The sequence below is a fragment of the Halichoerus grypus genome, chromosome 3 (assembly GCF_964656455.1).
Source record: "Halichoerus grypus chromosome 3, mHalGry1.hap1.1, whole genome shotgun sequence".
NCBI lineage: Eukaryota > Metazoa > Chordata > Mammalia > Carnivora > Phocidae > Halichoerus > Halichoerus grypus.
The window spans coordinates 109,909,961-109,929,630 of NC_135714.1; the positions used below are offsets into that span (position 1 = coordinate 109,909,961).

General features: G+C 49.0%; 1 protein-coding gene across 9 annotated transcripts in view; it reads left to right on the plus strand.

Moving 5' to 3' along the window:
- The window catches only part of JADE1 (jade family PHD finger 1), a 59,086-nt gene that overhangs the window by 29,653 nt on the left and 9,763 nt on the right, over positions 1-19,670 (plus strand). For all 9 annotated transcript variants that reach the window (XM_036079435.2, XM_036079428.2, XM_036079432.2 and 6 more), the window contains 6 exons: positions 2,198-2,355; positions 4,278-4,465; positions 7,421-7,632; positions 10,631-10,798; positions 12,258-12,374; positions 15,976-16,497. In XM_036079435.2, the coding sequence (XP_035935328.1) occupies positions 2,198-2,355; positions 4,278-4,465; positions 7,421-7,632; positions 10,631-10,798; positions 12,258-12,374; positions 15,976-16,497 (1,365 nt within the window). The remainder of the gene's footprint in view (positions 1-2,197; positions 2,356-4,277; positions 4,466-7,420; positions 7,633-10,630; positions 10,799-12,257; positions 12,375-15,975; positions 16,498-19,670) is intronic.

Genomic DNA, 19,670 nt, shown 5'->3' on the forward strand with positions numbered 1-19,670 from the left:
GCAGGGCGGAGGCCTGGGTCCCACCAGGTGCTCCTTCTCCTGTGCCTGTAATGGGAGTGCTGGGGGTCGCTGTGTTGGGGAGTGTAGGAGTTCTTAGTTGTGGAATAACATTCTCCATGAGGAAGTGTAGTATATATCCTTTAAAATCGTAGAAAACCATCCCAGGAGACACCTAACATTAGATCAAACCTTCATGGGAAGGTGGCCGTTTTATTGCCTTCATTTTCCCAGGCCTTTGTCATTTTGAACCTGCAGTGCTCCCCTCCTTTTCTCTGGGATCTGAGAGGCTCTGCCTGTCTTTTTTTCTTTCATTCTCTGTGCTGCCTCCACAACCAGTGTACTCCCATTCACACTGTACTCCTGTTACTTCAGGACAAGAGGACGGAGGTGCGGGGGGCTCGGATAGGGGAGCTAGTACTGGGCCTGATGGGCACCAGGCGCAGCAGGGAGGTTGAGCAGCATGGATGGCACCGGCCTGGTCCCTGACTCGGGTTTTGTTTCTGATGTTTTTTCTAAAATTCTCTGAGTTGAGCTCTTAGTTCATACTACTTTATACGTAGGCTAGCACTAACGTCGAATTCTGCCAGAGACTGGCGAGTCCGTTTAGGGCATCTGTTTCAGGTCTTGACTGTCCTCATCCTAGTCTTCCAGTAAAGGAAGGGTGGGCTGCCTTTTCTCATCTTGTTGCTTCAGTTTGATAATTCCTTCTTCTTTGGCATACTCCCTTATTTTTTACTTATAAGGCTTAGTTGGAATGTGTTTTTTAATTGGTTTCCTGAAGATGTAGACCTGTGATTTTTGTTTTAAAGGACTTTTCTCTTTTGGGGGTAAGAGGGCATGGGTGATAAGGTCCTGTGCACCTGGGCTGGGCGCCTGCTTCAGGGAGCTCAGTGCTGCATGGGAACCTGACCTTGCTTATGCTTTTGTGGAGGGTGCACCCCCAGGTTATTGCTTGTTACTGGGACTTGAGAAACAAGAAGTGGCATACTGGGGAAAAGTCCGTGTCGAAAAAATGGCAGGCCAGAGAAATGGCCTTTTTATTCGGACACTGCCCTCAGACTTTATTATGGTGAAGTTTATTAAAGTGGTCACCAGTCTGAAAAGCCACCAGGAAAAACAAATATGGACCTGTTAGCAGGCATATAATGTGAACTGTGCTTCGCAGCATAAGAAAGAACTCCCTGTCCCAAGAAGAGAGAGTTCAGCACTGTGACTTGCGTAAACAGAGAGTGTAGCTTACAGATGCAGGCCTGCTCCGTGCCAAATACAACTTCGGGCCAGCGCTAATGCCAGGGTCCGAGCTTCTTACGCAGCCCTGGGAGCTTGGCGGGTTGAGGATGAGGCCCCGGCCGGCAGGCAGCCCTGCGCTCCAGCTCTTTGCCCTGTCGGAGGGCCAGCCATGCGAGGGTCACCTTTGCTCTCGTCTCCTCTCTGCCTCTGATGATGGGTGAGGAGCTCCCTCCGTAAAAGGATACTTTGGAGTTTTGTGGGTCTGTTTTTGGCGGGGTGAAGAGAGGGTAGAGTAGCTTGCTTGCTTGCTTCTTTCTTTTTCTGTCCTTCCCTCCTCCTTTCCCCACAAATACTGCCTCCCATATAGAAGTTATGCCAGGTAAAGGTGGGTAAACATGTTCTTTACAAGCCCCTTTTCTGACTTGACCCATTGGTCTGTCGTTGCTTCCTTCCCGGATTTTCCCCACCTGTACTTCTGTGTGGCACCTGTCAACCAGGACCTGACTCCCCGGATACCTTGCCATAGGCCCTGGTGCCCTGGGTGGTGGCGGTCGGAGTATGGGGGAGGAGGCCCTGGTAGTTCCGGGTTTTGGCTTGAAGTTGCGCTGCATGGTTCGTGGAGTTTTATTTCTTAAATATTTACCAAAAGAGCACCCTTGAGTGAAATCTCAGCAGCCCTCTTTTGAATTGGGAGTTCCTAGAGTTTTTCGGGGGAGGACAATGAGGTTTCTGCAGTCAGAGGTGCTGCAGGCTTGAGGAAGCGAGAGGGTAGTGAGAGCCGTTGCCTCCCCAGCCTGAGAGACCAAGGGCGTGGCAGGCCGAGGGGTTCCTGCTGTAGGTCAGCCCCGGGCTCTGCTGATACACTGAGCTTGTTCCACGGCAGCTCCATGGTGACCCTGCAGCTGCCAGCACTCGGGAGTCAGAATGCAAATGTGAAATGTCAGTGACCCTTTCTCTCCCTTTCCAGGTGTTTAGGACAGACCTGATCACCGCTATGAAGTTGCATGACTCCTATCAGCTGAACCCAGATGAGTACTATGTGTTGGCAGATCCCTGGAGACAGGAGTGGGAGAAAGGGGTCCAGGTGCCCGTGAGCCCTGGGACCATCCCTCAGCCTGTGGCCAGGTAGACGTGCCTCTCCACCTGCCATTGCCTTTCTGCCCTGACAGGTGCCTGAGAAGAGCAGTGAAATAACCGGGGGCCTCAAGTGGCCACAGAAATGTGTAGAAACACACGTTAGGTCCACAGGGTAGTGATTTTGTGGGCCATGGGCCTCAAAACTTAGTATTCCAGCCGTCTTGGGAAGGTGCTGCTCTCTTACGAGAGGAGGGCAAATTCCAAGACATTTTGGGGAGGTGACTGGTTGGGGGAGGGAAATGTGGATGTTTACACAGCTGCTGCTTTTTTTCCCCTCACCCCACCCCCACTCGTGTTCACCCTGGAGACCAGTTCTACTGGAGAGGAGTGCCTGGCTTCTCGGGTGTTGCAGGGATGGGCTCCACCTCCGGAGGAAGGCAGGTGTGAGGAGGCCTGCCAGGTCATGGTTATGTGGAAGGGGAGCCTTCGGAGGAGGGACGTTTGAGGAGTTCTCCCCTGGGTGGACTTTGCCCAGTTGTTCTTGCCGGGCTTTCTTTGGAGTGACATATAAAGCACTTTTCCCCTTAAGGGTCTTGTGGGCCCGGGTCCTTGATGACTTACCTCCGCGCGGAGCTGGGGCCAGTTCGCTCATTTGTTCACTGTGTTGCTCAGCTGACGTGGAGGCCCCTCAGAGGGAGGGAAGATTCAGGGCCTCTGTGCTCGGCTAGCGCTTGGTTTCTCTGCCGTGCTGTCGGTCAGCTGCCAGCTTTGTGAAGTGGGCTCTTGTACCATTGCTGATTATTACTGTTTTGGGGTCTCTGTGACAAATGTCCCCATAAGTGTGCAGGTTTAAATGACCACTCTGATGGCTCCGTAGGCCCGAGTCCTGGGCTCTGCAGCATAAACACTGTGCTGGCTTTTGAGTCTACCTCTGGGGCACAGCACGAGCTGTTTCAGCATTGGCAGTCCCCATCCAGGAGTGACTCGCCAGATCATTTTTTTATTTGGGAGCCCAGCACAAGAGCAGCTTATGGAGTATTTAGCTGAAACCCTGCTCTTGGTTGAGTTGGAGAAAGAACTCCTTTTGGTTTGCCTATTTCAGTGTCCTGTGGATAAACTCAGTCTGGTAATTATGAGGTAGATGACAGTACTCTGACGCTTTTCGGACCACTTGTTGCTGCTGACCCATGGCGACGTGGGGGAGGAACTGTGTGGACGTGCGGGGCTGTGTCTTTAGGAAGAGCGCCCTTCCTTCCAAATTGGGAGGGATTCCATCTTGTGTGCTGACATTTCTTTCGAGTGGGGTGCGGTAGAAGGCACTCCAGGTTTGGGGAGAGGGTGGCAGTGTAAGGAGAAGTGGGAGCTTGTGCTCCTCTCCTGGGATCCCAAGGGTGTGTTGGGAGAGTCCCCTACTTGGCTAGGCCTCTCGGATTCTTAGCCTGCTTACTAACGGACAAGGCCTAGTCTGGTTTTTACGATTAGAGGTGGCGGGTTTGTCCCCTTGGTTCTGCAGTGCCCCGCTGTGCAGGTCCTGCCTTTGTGGCTTTCTGCCGTGTGTTGTTGAGAGCCCGGGGCTAGGCCTTCAGCAGGGTGCACACGCCTGATCGGTGGAAAGTGATTTAGTCTTGAACCCTCAAAACCCAGGGGGCCAGTGTTTCGGGGCTGCCGGTGGGTCGGGGCAGCTGCTGTCCTAGATCAGGGCAGCCCATGCAGCATCCCGGGAAGCCGATGGGAAAAAGCGGGTGTTGAGGATGTCTCAGTGTTTTCACTCGTATCTGTTTCCCTCGTGGGGGCTTTAATGAATCCCACTTAGTTTTATTAGTAGTGACATTAGGGTTTTAAGCCTGTCTATCTGGTGATAACCTGGGGTTTAGGGCATTGGAAGTGGAAGCAAGTTTTGGGCCTTGTGACAGACTTGCTTTCATGTGGCAGGAAGGGTAACCTGGCTGCTTTGTTTCCTTGTTAACTAGGGTCGTGTCTGAAGAGAAATCCCTCATGTTCATCAGGCCCAAGAAATACATTGTGTCGCCGGGCTCGGAGCCTCCAGAGTTGGGCTATGTTGATATCCGGACACTGGCCGACAGTGTGTGTCGTTACGACCTCAACGACATGGACGCTGCGTGGCTGGAGCTGACCAATGAGGAATTTAAGGAGATGGGTGAGAGACCGTGGGTTATATTGTTCTATTAACGAATGACGACTAGAGAAGACTTTCCGGCATACGGGTGTGTAGTGGAAGCTCCTCAGCGTCGCCCGGTGAGGCCAGCGCCATCCTCGCTTCCGTCTCAGAATCCTAGGGTCTTGTTCGGGATTCGCGTGTCTGGCTACGGCACCTGTGTTCAGAGGGACTGAGGCTGTGAGAGGCTTGTAGAGAGCGTGGGGGGATTGAAGAACGACATTTTCCATGGGCGTGGGAGGCAGGATTCCCCATCTCTGCCCTGATCTACCCTCCTCCCTTACTTACCTCAAGGGAACCGAAGCCCAGAGAAATGAAGTGACTTCCCCAAGATGACAGGAGGGTCTGGTCCACACAGTTTCCTGCTCTGGTGGTGTTTTCCAGCAATGCCATTCAGATCCTTTCTTCTTGTGGCCTGTTGTTTCTCACAGTAAACTCCATGCCAGCCAAGCTCACCGTTTTCTAATACACCTCTTGTATTTTACCTCCGTGCTTCTCCTCAAGTCCTGCTCCAAACCCAGAGTGCTTTTACCTTTTACCGGTTCACCTCTGTCCTGCTTTCTTTCTGTGAAACCCCCGCTTGGCTGAACATTTTGCCCATTGTGGTCTATTTTCTATGAGTTCTTCTTTTTGTGTGTACCCACCGCTCGGAGCTTCTGTACCTTGTTTTACTTGCGCCTCCCGGTGTCAAGACCAGGATGGCACGTAGGTTTCCTTGCCGCCTCTGACTGCTATGTGCTGCTCGAAGGGCTGTGATGAGCAGGCGCACGGAGGTCAAGTCTGGACTCGGTGTGAGAGACTCTGAGGACTCGTTAGAATGAGTGCTGTGGGTCCTGGGTCGGGGAGAGGTGGCAGAGAGGTCTGTTGGCGGTTTGGCACCCAGGGAGCATCTACAGAATGCTTGGTGGCAGATCTCAGAGCCCTGAGGGACAAAGACTGCTTTTGCTGCGGATCAGTCCCTGAGCCTCGCCCAGGGCCCTGCAAACAGCAGCTGCCTGCTGGGCTGCCTCGCTGCTCCCAGCCCGCTGCATGGGAGCAGCAGTGCCGACTGAGCCGGGAAGGTTGTTGCTTTCTCCTTGTTTGATCACTCACGTATTTTGACAAAGTACAGTGCCTTCCTCCTGGTCCCTGCTTTTAAAAGGTGTTAGTGGCCAGGATGTTAGCAAGCCAGGAGGTTGTTTTACACAGTCTGTTCATAAGTTTTCAGAGCTCTCTTGGAACTGAATACCGTTCAGTTCTAGCTTCAAAGATTATAAAGTTCTGCTTTGTGGCAGCTGTGTCAGGACCCGTGTCATGCACTTGACTGGCTCGGTATCCTGTCTTACGGCAGAGGGTACGGCCAAAGACGCTGAGGCCTTTGCGGGTGGTTTAAGTAATGCGTGCGGGGCTAACTCACCAGATGGAAAGGTAGTGTGGAATACTTTGGCAATTTATGTCTAACATAAAGTGAACATATGCTTTTTAAGATGTTTTAGTTTTTATTGGTCTTTGTAATGGGAGAATTTAATTACAAGGCATAGGATTGTATTTTCAAAGCCAGTGTTGGTTTCACAACTGGTAGCAAGAATTGAGATGTAAGTGCCTGGCCAGGCTGTGGAGGATCTTACCAGTAAATAGAGTGTGAGAGATGGATAGGTGGCTTTTTTGAATATGTGCTTAGAGCTTACCACGGTGTCAGCTCTGATGTGTTCTCCAAATTTTTTAAAAAGTGTTAATTTGATGGTTTTATGTTTATCAGAGTCATTAGAGCATAAAAGTTGGCTCTAGTGACCTTTCTATTGTTTGTTGCCACTTACATGTTCTGTTAGAATATTTTTATAGCCTGTTTCTTTCTTTCTGCATGAGTATTTTCATTGTAGGAAGTTTGGAATATATCCACAAGTGGAAGAAAATAAAAGTCTTACCTCACCACTACTGTAACCACGATAACCACTTGAAATTTATTTTTGATCATTCTTGCATAAGAATGCATTTTATTTGATTCACAATGAGCTGTTTCCTTTGCTTCAGACATTCCTTGTGTTTCATGTGTCTTTCATGTGTCTGATTAACTATGCATCTCAACTTTGTAAATTCAGAGGGTGAGGAGGGATAAACCAGTTAAAAACATTTGTGTGCTCACAGTGAAATCTGTTCTCAGAGCAACATTTTCAGCAGTGAGAAATGAATGTTTTGCAGAAGACACCCAAACCATAATATATGGTCATGGTGTTTTTAAAAAAATATTTATTTATTTAGAAGATTTTATTTATTTGAGAGAGAGAGTGAGCATGAGCAGGGAGAGAGGCAGAGGGAGAGAGAAAGGAAGAAGCAGACTATCCGCTGAGCAGGGAGCCTGACTCGGGGCTCGATCCCAGGACCCTGGGATCATGACCTGAGCCGAAGGCAGACGCTTAACGACTGAGCCACCCAGGTGCCCCCTCCCCCCCCCTTTTTTTTTTAAGATTTTATTTATTTGAGAGAGGGAGAGGGAGAAGCAGACTCCACACTGAGCAGCTCTATCCCAGGGTCCTGGGATCATGACCTGAGCCAAAGGCAGATGCTTGATGGAGCCACCCAGGCGCCCCATGTTTTGAAGTCACTTACATGTTAGTTGTTATGTATAATACAATGAAATGGTAGTTTAACAATATATGTATTTAATATCCTTAAACCCTTTCAGGATTTATCTTTTGCTTTTCTACTTACAGCACTACATTTCAGTGCCTGACCATAAGTAACAAACTGTTGCATGGAAGATTCTTTCTGCCTTTTAATTTGAAGATCCTTCTTTGGAACAGTGTGAGAGGCATTCAGTAGAAAATGTTTGGGACACTCAGGATGGATTTATTTATAAGATGATTTATACATTGTAAATATAAATATACTAATAATGTCTTACTGTAATATTTATTAATATGGTTTTATTAAAATGTTTTTGTGGCATTTTTCCTTCAGGAATGCCTGAATTAGATGAATACACCATGGAAAGGGTCCTGGAGGAATTCGAACAGCGATGCTATGACAATATGAATCATGCTATAGAGACTGAAGAAGGGCTGGGCATTGAATATGATGAAGATGTTGTCTGTGATGTGTGTCAGTCCCCTGACGGTGAGGACGGCAATGAGATGGTGTTCTGTGACAAATGCAACATCTGTGTGCACCAGGTATGTGGGCAGTAAGGCCCAGAAAGAACGGAGCCGCCTGGGGTGTGAGCTCACCTGCTGCCAGGGAGGCCAGAGGTTTTACCCCGGATGGGGTCTATTTTCCTGCTGTCCTAAGTGAGTGAAAGAAGTGTGCTCAATGGATGACATCTTTTTGTTCCTAATAGGTTCTTACTGTGTTTGAAGTATTTCCTGCTACTTCTTACATAACTGGAAGAATAGGATCCTCTGTGGAAATCTTCTTCCCTCACATGTTTTTATTCCTATCCATAGAAGTAAGGTTTACTTCAAAGGAACATATGAGCCCCCTCTGTCCTGGCTCTCACAGCTGAGTTTAGAGATGAACACTGGGGCGGGGGGTGGAGGACAGTTTCTAAAAGGTGTGTAGTTAGTTTGCTGTGAGTTTGTGAGGCTGCCATAACGAAATCCCCCAAACAGGGTGGATAACAGACATTTATTATTTTGCAGTTCTGAAGACTAGAAGTGTGAAATCAAGGTGTGTTGGCGGGGCCATGTTCTCTCAGAAACCTATGGGGGAATCCTTCCCTTGCATCTGTCTGGCATTTGGTGGTTTGCTAACAATTACTGTGTTCTTTGGTTTGCAGCTGCACAATTCTAGTCTCTGCCTTTGTTGTCCCATGGTGTCCTCCTGTGTCTGTCTTCACACATGGCTACCTTCTCCTAAGGACACCCGTCATAATGGATTTAGGGGCCCACCTTACTCTACAGTATGACACCATCTTAACTGATTATTATCTGTTACGACCCTGTTTCCAAATAAGGCCACATTCTGAGGGACTGGGGTTAGGATAACTTCGTAACTATATGGGACTCAGTTCAACCCATAACATTTGCTAATGTGTTATATAAAAACTGTGATGTTAAAGAAGAGTAAGGAGGTTCCTTTTCTTAAATGTTATTTCCTGTCCTTTGTGATGCCCACTGGCATTTGGTGGTTGCTTGCTACCATCCACAGAAAGGTAAATCCTCCGACATCAGTAAGGATGGGCACTGGTCGATTTTAACAGCTGTGACCATCTCTGTCTCTTCTTCTCTCTTCTGTATTCCTTAATGCAATAATGAAGTAATTTGGATTTCTGGGGACACTTGTTCACATATACGCTCATGATTTAAAAGGCTATCCATCTGTTGTTGAGATTTAAAACAAACTTAAAGACTCCTGTGGAATAGTTCTTTGGGTGACCTCTCAGAAAGAAGAATCAAGTTTGTTCTGTGAAGTTCTTGCTGATCATATTCCTTCTAATACGTCTTCCTCTTGGGCTTCCCCTCTGCCCGAACATGTCACCACCGGTGGCCTTGTGTCAGTTCATCCTGACAAGGAGATGGGAGGCCACGGTCTCTTGCTTTAGTCATGTTACAGGCTACCTTTTGGCTCTAGATTTTCAAATTATCTGGGAAGTTTCCCTGGGATAACAGAATTCTCGAAGTGGTTTTGTTGTGTCAAGATCACTGTGACTACCAGTGTTGCCGTTTTGTTGCTGGTTTTCTTTTCCTGGGTGAAGCTTCAGTATTTTTTATGCCATTTTACTTATTTTTCCTCCCTGAGAATTTTGAGAGCAAGGGTTCTCCTTGAAAACTAGTTGAACCCCCTGTTCTATAAATGGGCTCACTGACGTCAGGTTGGGCCGTTTGGGGCCCCCTGTGGTTTAGTAGCAGCGTTGGAACTGGGACTTGGGACCCTGGGCCCCCAGCGCCCCCCCCGTGCCCAGCCTTCTGCCATGCTACATTGCCCCTTTGCCCTCACATTTCACCTTCCTGTTGGGAGGTTCTTGAAGGCTTCTCTTGAAGGCATACTGTATTTAATCTTTTAATTTAGCGTAGACTTGGTTTTCCAGTAAAAGAAAGTTCTCTCTTCAAATGTGACTTTCTCTAGAAAGCCTGATGCAGACCTTTTTAGTGTTTGAAACCTTAATGGTGTCTTTTAGCCCTATTAGAAGTTTTTTTTTCTGGGAAGTCTGTGTTGACAGTGGCTCACTCATGGTACCGACCTACGGCTCCGAAGCTCCGATCTCGGTGTTACTTAACTTCGCTCCTCTCTTCATGCTTGTGGTTTCCTTTCTGGGTCCGGGCTATTCAGATTGCAGAGTAGCTGTGTTTTCCTGTCTGGAGGGTTGGAGCTGTGTTACTGTGTCTCTCGGCTTCCTGACTTCTGGTTCATTTAAGGATAAAGTTCTGAACAGTTCGGTGTTTTTAAAGGTTCCGAATGTGCTCCTGGTACCATCCTGGTTTTGTTTCCTCACTTTTCTCTTTTTGAACCGTCTTAATGACTTGAGTGGTAAAATCCTCGATTTCAACAGTTTTATGTTGTCTTGTGTAATTTTGCCATCTTGTGCAAAGCAGGCTTTGTTTTAAATATTGGCTGAAGAGACCAAATTCTCTTTGTCTACAAGGTCTCATTTTTCTGTGCCTGTTGTGTTCACTTGGGAGAGTGGTGGGGTCTAGTGAGGGGATTTTGCTTAGCTGTGGGAATGCAGAAGCTCCGTAGTTCATCCTTCTTTCAGAGGTCATCTCCTTGAACAGCTTTTGGAGACTCCACTGCTTTGTGCGTTTTTCCCTCCCTTTGTATCCCACCCACATCAGTAAATCAGAGAAGGAAAAGCTTCCCCCACTTAGCCTCATGGAGTGTTTTGAGAATTTACTGCCCGCTATTTAGAAACTTCGTGTAGATAGGTGCCTGTAGCAATTGGGCAAAGCAGATTTTCTGTAAACCTTTTTGTCCTCCAGGAGTGTTCAGGACCACCTTCTGGTAAATAAGTATGTGTTGATCCCCGAAGATCCCAGATACCTCCTGGCTGCTACTGTGAGGCTGCCTGGCATTTTTGCTGAAGGGAGAGTGTTTCCAGCTGGGTGGATGTGGGAGAACCTCTGTTCTGTTCTGTTCAAATCTTTCTAGGTGTTTTTTAAATTGATAGATACATGGGGAAAAATAAATCTTTCTTGTTTCTCTGTTTTCCGTGGGGGATGTGCTGTGTCTTCACAGGCCTGTTACGGAATCCTCAAGGTCCCTGAGGGCAGCTGGCTCTGCCGGACGTGTGCCCTGGGGGTTCAGCCAAAGTGCTTGCTGTGTCCCAAGAAAGGCGGGGCCATGAAGCCTACCCGCAGTGGCACCAAATGGGTCCATGTCAGCTGTGCTCTGTGGATCCCTGAGGTAGGTGTGGCTCTTTTTTTTTTTTTTTTTAAGATTTTATTTATTTATTTGACAGAGACACAGCGAGAGAGGGAACACAAGCAGGGGGAGTGGGAGAGGGAGAAGCAGGCTTCCCGCTGAGCAGGGAGCCCGATGCGGGGCTCGATCCCAGGACCCTGGGACCATGACCTGAGCCGAAGGCAGATGCTTAACAACTGAGCCACCCAGGTGCCCTAGATGTGGTTCTTAATAGGAGCCTAGCTCAGGAGTACTACGGGCTTTTAGCTGGGTGTGGGGGTGGGGAGCCGCTCATAAATACGGGGAATTGCAGCTGATGAGTAAAAAGACACCTTTTAATTGCTATCTTTTTTACCCCCTCTTAAACGGTATCTCAGGCGTACTGTCATCTTGACGTGGTATATAAATTTGTGGGAGTGTTAACTGGGAGTAGCAGTGAGTTGGCCTCTCAGGTGGTTGTGTTCAAACTTCGCTTCAGAACTGTGTCCCAGCTAACCCCCCACTGCTGACCCGCGCTCCCGGGAGTGGGCCTGCGGCGCTGACAGCCATGGCCTCGCTCTGGCCTTCCCCAGGGGTCAGCCCTAAGTCCCTGGGCCTGGTGAGCCGTCCGTGCAGTACTAGGATGGTTAAAGAACCACTGCCTTAGGTCACATTTTTGTGATTTTCTTTCTAATTTCAGGTCTGGTCTAATTTATTTCAAGTCCCAGACCTTGACTAATTTAATTTGCATGGCTCACTATGAGACTATCATTTGTGATTCAAATTTCAAGCATTTTTTTTGGTGTGTGATTTTGGTGCATTTTTCCTCCTGAGGAAAATTATCTGGGAATGATTTGGATTGGAGTCTTGGTAGCACCGGATCTCATGGTTTGGTATTAACAGGGATACAGTTCAGTGATCCAGGCTCAATGCAGACAGGATGCCTTATTTATCTTGGGAATTTTCCACTTTGAATGTAGTAATGTTTTCTGACTGAAGAGAACGGTTTTCTTCACTGAGGGAGATACTAAAATTAGTATATATTTACTTCATTGTTCACAAACTATTTAAATATATTGAAGAAGGCTATTTGGTCTTGACCACTTCGTTGTGGGCCAGAGGTCTAGTAGATTGCATTGTGTCGATACAGACCCATCTTTGCTGCCCAACACTCAGGTGAGAAATGACTGTTACCAGTTATCTGAGTGTTTTTATCAACAGGACCCCCCGCCCCCGGTGCACGGAAGGCATGGAGCATGGCGACCGGGCTCTGGGTTCTCTACTGCCGCTGGCCCAGAGCTGGCCCCTGCACTTGTCCAGATGCTCGAAAGTAGGGGTTTTCCTGCCCTAGGAGAGTGCATGCGTGCCCCTTGCCGCCGGCTGGCGGGAGGTCTGTAGGAAAATCTGTTGCTGCTGTCCGTGCTCAGCTCTTGCTTGTCTGACGGTCTCTGCCGCCCTGTCTTGCTATTCCTTGGGCCTCTAGGTGAGCATCGGCAGCCCCGAGAAGATGGAGCCCATCACGAAGGTGTCTCACATCCCCAGCAGTCGGTGGGCGCTGGTGTGTAGTCTCTGCAATGAGAAGTTTGGGGCCTCCATACAGGTAATCCGCTTGGTCGTAATGGCGTCATTTTCCTTCTCTGTTTCCGGGCTGGACGAGGGAGGGCTCTGTGAATGGTCAGGGGATTTGGGGATGGGTCTAGGATCAAGGTTCTCACAGGTCTTCTGAGGCTGCTGAGGAATGATTCGAGCCCAGTGCAAACACCTCTAGCCGGTGGATTGTATCCAGTGTAACCAGAGCCCCAGCTGTGACAATCACAGAGCACCTCGGAAGGCCGCCTGAGCTGTAAGGCAGTTCCAGTTTGTCTCTGGTTTCTCCCTTCCTGCCCCAAGCCGGCACTGCAGCTCTGCCCACAGGCGAACACCTTCCGGGACGCACCAGTCTTGACCCTGGCGCCGTGGCCACCCTCCCACCTGCACTCTCAGGGCCGGTGGCAGAGCCGCCTCTGTGGCTGCCTCCCGACCCTGCGAGACCTTAGCTGGGCACTGTTCGAAATCCGCTCGGTGTGCCGATGCCTTTGTGTTTGGTAGAAGAGAGTCCTCGGAGCGCCAGCTGGGTGGACGGACACCCACGAGGTGCCGCACCAGGTGTTGTTTGCAGAGGCTGCTCTCGGCGTGCAGGTTGGATATCTTGACGCGTCATGGCACCACGTGGGGAACGGGGGTGCTGCTGTGTGAAAACCGGGCCTGCGGTTTTTGTGTCCACACACACAGGTGTAGAAAATCATTAGGTAGGTGGAATTATGGAGGGAATGTAAATGACGTGCTGGTTTTGCAGGTTTTCTAAAACTCTGTGCTCCAGAGGTTGGTTTCCGGGCCTCACCGCGATGCTGTTTCGTTCCCCAAGGTTTCAAATGCCGTTTGTGGTGGACGTTGGCCCTGAAGAGCTGGTCGAGTGCAGCTCTTCCCGGGAGGTCCCACGTCAGGGCCACAGGCTGGTCTTCGGTCTCCGCCACACGTGCTGAGAGCAGAGGCACTGTTTTGGAGCGGCTTCTCATGGGGCAGAAAACACAACAGATCGGCACAGATACGAACTGCCAGGCTTAGGTTTTAAGGAAATGACCTCGTTGGGCAAAATCATTTTCTATTTTGGCTAATAATACTTCTCTCAGTAAAGTTATCCACTGACTGGAGGTTTTTAAAATTTTTCATTTTGTAAACCTGGTATTTCTACTTTTCTTCATTATCACCTCCACTGGAGTTCAAGAATCCAAAATGTAACAGATATTCAGAGGGTGAGGCATGAGATAGCTGGTGGGGTTTGGCTACAGATCTTGAACATAGTGCAGGATTTTGCGTGTGAATAGAATCAGTTTAAAACTAAAACATGGCAAAACCCTCTGGCCTTTTGGGAAAGAATGGAAGAGAAAATTTTTTAAAAGCCTCAGAATTAAAAACAAGCATTAGAGCCCTGGGAGTGCGTTTCTGCGTAGACCTACCCATGTGAGCACTTGGAGGACACAAGCTGAGGGAGACTGAGGGAAATGGAAGTTATTTCTTCCATGTTACCCGATGTTCTGCGGATAGGAATTATGCCCTTTCCTGAGTACACCAATCCTGGTCCTGAACTGATGTTTGTGAGAGGTGGGTGAATGAGATCTTCTGTTTCTCTTTTGAAGAGAGAAGGAAGGGTAAAATGACTTTTTTTTGTTGCCACTGACCTCTTTTTCCCAGAACATTAATTTGAGGGAGTCTAAGAGGCCAAGTAAGGTTGATGATTTTTCATATCTTCACAGAATAGATTGATTTTATTAAAGAATTCCTCTCTGAAATGTCTGCAGCTGTGAAGGCTCTGGTTTATGTTTCTGTAACATCTGTTTGCTGAGTCAACCTGAATAGGAAAACCCAAAGGAAGGCCGTTTGGCGCTTTTACAAAGTCCTGTATAAATATTCTGCTGCAGTTCATTCCTCTTTAAGGTTGGAGCGTTTGGGTTAGGTGTAGTTTAAGCCAAACCCAGAGAGTGTCTCAGTCATCTGTTCCTACTTTTTCTTCCCACTTGGCCGTGTGCTAAAAGGGAGGAGCACTTTGTCTTTTAATGATAGTGGCCAGGTGTGTGTGTGTGTTCTGCCTGCCGCTAAAGCTGATGTCACACGTTTCTTGGAATTGAGATTATTTATAGGTAAAATTAAGAGATTTATGTGAGTTCATGTGCCTTAAGTGTTTGTAATGGGGGGATTGGTGAAGGGAGCTGGATTTTCTGTACTTCTGGGTAAAAGAGACTTTATAAAAATGGAGGAAATCACGGCTGGCAGTGAGTCACCTCTTAAATACTGAAATGATTAGGGGAAAAAGCCCCAACTCCAGCCTCTGTCATTTGTGGTTATGGGATTCAGGGTCTGTTGAATAAGTTTAATTAAGCTTTTCAGCTGGCCTGGGGCCACTGGGTTCTGCTCCTCTCTGCAGTCCTGGTGTGCCTGGGGGTCACTTGGCCTCACACAAATACAGTGTTGCTTTTAAGGGACTGGCTTCAGTCACTGCAAGGAATCTCCTTCCAGGGATTTACTCAGCAAGATCAGATGGGGAGAAGTTAATGACTTTTCTCCTGCTAGCCTTCTGGCTTGCCACCTACATCAAGGCTCTAATTGTCGCCCTGATCAGGCAGTGAGAGCGAAGGTGTTCAGTGAGGAGGAAGGCACAGCGGGGTGGTGCCTGGTCTCTAGGACGACCTCCCTTTGACCCACAGGAAGCGGGTCCTTCACAGTTGTGCTGCCACTCTGCAGTTAGCCCCGCGTGGTGCTGGGCCACCCCTGGCCCCGGAAGTCTTCCGCATCTGGTGGAACTTCTTCACCAGTGAGGAGACCTTTTCCCATCCCCCTTCCTGTGCTGGATTCTCCTTTTTCCTGTTCTTTCCTACTCTTCCAGGAGTTTTCTATTCACTCTCCTCAGACTTGAGCAGCCTTCGGCTGCTTGGAAGAAATGTACCATTTATTTTCCCACTCATGTAGGGCTCTTCCTGGCTGGAAGTAAGCGTGAGGATTCACGTTCCTTGAGAAACTCTGACTAGTAGTTATTTTTCCTGAAGAGATTCTTTTTCAAGCTTTTTATATAAGCACTTAAAAAAATTTTTTTTTTAAAAGATTTTATTTGTCAGAGAACGAGAGCGCGAGTAGGGGGAGCGGCAGAGGGAGAGGGAGAAGCAGACTCCTCGCTGAGCAGGGATCCCTGGGATCATGGTCTGACCTGAAAGCAGATGCTTAATCACCTGAGCCACCCAGGCGCCCCTATATAAGCACTTTAAAAAGAGTTCAAATCTAGGAAAACCAATTCCTCAGAGTTTACTCTGCATATAGAGCACATGTTCCTTGTAGTATAATCTGTGTGCCAGACCACCTTTGTCTACATGTGTCTTTTGTCGTCATTGTGTCTGCTTTAAGAGGCGTTTTGGATGCAGTTACTTTTCTAAGAGAGTGATGGTTTGGTTTATGAATCCTCTTATTGAAAGAGTTCCCTTAAATAAGCCTTACCTTATTTAAGACTGGACTAGACATGCCAGGGTTAACCCAGGTAGAGCGCCCTCTCCTGGCACGTGTTTGGAGTGCCCCTCTTCCTGCACCTGGATGTGAAGAGGGTGCCTAGCACGGAGGGCCTTCAGCCACTGTCACTCCATAACCGTCTTTCCTCTCATTCTCTGTATCCTTTCCAGTGCTCTGTGAAGAATTGCCGCACGGCCTTCCACGTGACCTGTGCTTTCGACCGGGGCCTGGAGATGAAGACCATCTTGGCGGAGAACGATGAAGTCAAGTTCAAGTCCTACTGCCCGAAGCACAGCTCACATAGAAAACCCGAGGAGAGCCTCGGTGAAGGGGCCACGCAGGAGAATGGGGCTTCTGAGTGTTCCCCTCGGAATCCGCTGGAGCCGTTTGCCAGCCTTGAGCAGAATCAGGAGGAGGCCCACCGGGTGAGTGTTCGCAAGCAGAAGCTGCAGCAGCTGGAAGATGAGTTCTACACCTTCGTCAACCTGCTGGATGTTGCCAGGGCCCTGCGGCTGCCCGAGGAAGTAGTGGATTTCCTGTACCAGTACTGGAAGTTGAAGAGGAAGGTCAACTTCAACAAGCCCTTGATCACTCCAAAGAAAGACGAAGAGGACAATCTAGCGAAGCGGGAGCAGGATGTCTTGTTTAGGAGGCTGCAGCTGTTCACTCATCTGCGGCAGGACCTGGAGAGGGTAATGATTGACACTGACACCTTGTAGTGACTTAGAAAAGAAGATTGCAAAGAGGCGGCTGCTTGCCCAGAGCAAGGAATGGTAGCCAGTTCCTTCACTCGCAGACCCTTGTACACACTGCAGCATGAGGTGGTGTCGGTTAAATATATTTACGGGCTGGCCAACTCATTGTACATACGTGTGAGACTGCCACAGGGTGGGGAGCTTCTCTGTGATTTATTTTTAAAACACTTTCCCACTAATCCTTGTTGTTCTTCTGTAAGATCAAATGGGGTGTGTCCCCTTCCCCCTTCATTCCAGTACTAGAGGGAACTGAGCCCCAGGAAGATGACCCAGGGATTGGCTCGGAATTGTTTGCAGACGGAGTTAGACCAGGTGGATTTGATTCATGGTGGGGGCAGCCAGAAGTAGGAAGCTCTCTCGTTCAAACCTGGGCTAACACTGGGTGCTGCTGACGGGCTCATCACGGAGAGCCAAGCACTGCCTCTCTGGCGCACCTTCGCTTCTTGGCTAATTCACAGGGACGCTCCTGGTGCCGCCCCGGGGGAGAGCAGGCAGCGGGTGCCGATGTGTGTGCGTGACCTTAACGTACACATGCGGATCTGTTCCCGAAGGTTCTCCTGGCAGTGAGGTGCTAAGTCATCACTGAGGCAGAGTATATATACTGTGCGTGTGTGCTCGTGTGTCCCTGTCCACGCGTGTCCGTGTGGGGGTGGGGCGGGCTCGCCGGCGCATCGGGCTGCCTGATCTGAGGGGCCCCGAGTAATGCTCAGTACACTACTTGAGCCCACGACTGGCTTGTGGACGTAGTGGCTGTTGGCTGCCTGGAGCCTCAGCTGATGGCACTTCCTTCAACTCTTGGCTGCTTTGTGCCCCCCCAGCTCTCCGTTACCTTTGGAGTGCCAGTCTGGACCTCCCTTCCTGCTGCAGGAATAATTAGGAGCGGGCTGTCTTCCCTCCAGGGTCTCCTGTTCCCTGTAGGTAGTTTCTGACTGAGGTTGCTAATTGGGGATGCGTCCTAGAGCACCTTCTGCGTCAACTCCCCTGACTGCCAGCTACGATTAAATTCATTAGTGCACGGGAGCTGGGCCCCAAGCTCTCTGGCCTGAAGCTTCCTGCGCTGAAAGGCACCCAAGTGGCCTGAAACCGTTAACGCATCGCCCCCAAGCACCTCACTTACTAGCAGGGAGTGATTCACCTGCCTGGGAGATGATTTGAAATGAGAGTGTAGGCCAAGAATAGGGATAAATCGGAGGAATATTAAAGCCGAAAGATCCAGCTCTCACAGAGACCTGCGTGGCCCTGCTAAAGATGGCATAGGAGCGGAAGTATTAAGTGATCATTAGAGATCCTTTTAGTATGAGACCCGAGTGCCTGAGGGCCAGCATGTTGTGACACCCCCTCCCTGCCCGGTTCCGATGGATTCCAGATTCAGGCGGAGGCAGGCGGGAGGAGGGTTTGTGAGGCTCTGTGCTGCCGTACCCCCCCTGGTGGTGAGTGTAAAGAAGACCTCGCCTCAACCACATGTATGTGTGGCAGTTTTGTTCAGAGAGGAGAAAGGGATTCAGAAGGATAAACTGGAATCCTGGTGAGAAGCCATTATTCCCAGCCTGACGACCGCTGTACGTGGGGGTGCATGAGCTATGGAGTCAGATAGTCCTCAGGAGGGAGGACGAGAAGTCTAAATGTTTGGACTGTGTTTGTCTCACGATCACCACAGAATAAAAGTGTAGAAAATGCTTGTGGTGTACTAACTCTTTTCTGTACTTCAGTTACTCAGATTAACACGCACTTATAATTAAATTCTAAACATTTTTTTGGAGTCATCACTGTTGGTTTTTAAGTAGAATGATACCAATGATGTACGAGAAACAGGGAATAAATCAGGATTTTTGTGTGTGTGTGGCATTACTTACATTTATTTTATTAAAAGCCTAAGAGATTTTAGGGAATTTAGTGTCAGTTTAAAGTGGGCTTATTATAATGGAAAAACAAAAAGTTTTTCAGAATTTGCCGTGAGGCCCGCGATGGTGGTGGCTTTAAAAACTATTGCAATCTTTGCTGTGCCCCTGAGAGCTGCACGGTGCTTTGTAATTATAGACAGTAAGTATGTCAGGCCAAAGGTTCGTCAGGGCAGGGGTGACCGGAACAAATCATAAATTACGTTGTCTTTCAATTAAGAGTTCTGCTAATAAACACAGTAGTAGTTCATAGCAGGTATGCAGAAGCCGTGAATACACGGGATTATAATCAAGGCTGTGGTCAATCCTAAACTGACAAATGAGTAGCCTTCATTAGAAATGCGAACAACTGATGAACGATAACGTTAATAGCTCTTTCTTGGAAATACACACCTCGGGGCATTCCACACCTGGGTACAGTTCTGGATGGGAAAGTTAGGTGGCAGGAGTGCATTTTAGGAGGGTTTGGGAACCCCCATCTTTAAGAAGACATAATTGCTGATGTGTAGTCCATGGCTAGGTCAAGTTCCCAGGGCCGCCACTTCACTCTGGTGGGATCCGTTTCCCCTAGACGTTGTCTTTTACAAGATGCAGTAAACAGTTCAGCAAGTGAGAACTTACTCAAAGACCTGCCCCCTCTGCACGTGTGGCTGGCTAGCTCATCCGAAAGGGCCAGCTCGTGGGAGACTGTCCTACTCACCACTCAGTGGAATGGTCACCACTGAGAATCTGATGGAGGCTACAGTTGTCCCTGAACAAAAGGCATGTTGAGCTCTAGTGTGCGAACAGTGTTTGGGATTCAGGAAAACCCCTTGAGGCCATTCTTGAATTCCTGAGGACAGTGGTTCTCGGAGTGTGGGCCCCAATCAGCAGCAGCAGCAGTACCTGGAAACTTAACAGAAGTGCCAAGTTTTGGACCCCACCTCTGACTCCAGAAGCTGGGACGGGGGGTTAGTGGCCAGCATTCTGTGTTTGAGGGGTCCCACGTGTGTTTGAGAATCACTGCTTTTGGGGAAAGCCTGACTCTGGTTTAGCATGGTGTGAGAGTGCACCCATGAACTTCTTTTTCTGGTAACTCCTTGCTGGCAGCTCAGAGAGGATGAAGCAGGGGAGGACGTTTGGTTGAGCGGCGCACGGGAAGGGCCGAGCAGGGCCTGTTTCCAGGGTCAAGCCCCCAGGCACAGCCGGGGCTGCTGGTGGACGTTGTCCTGT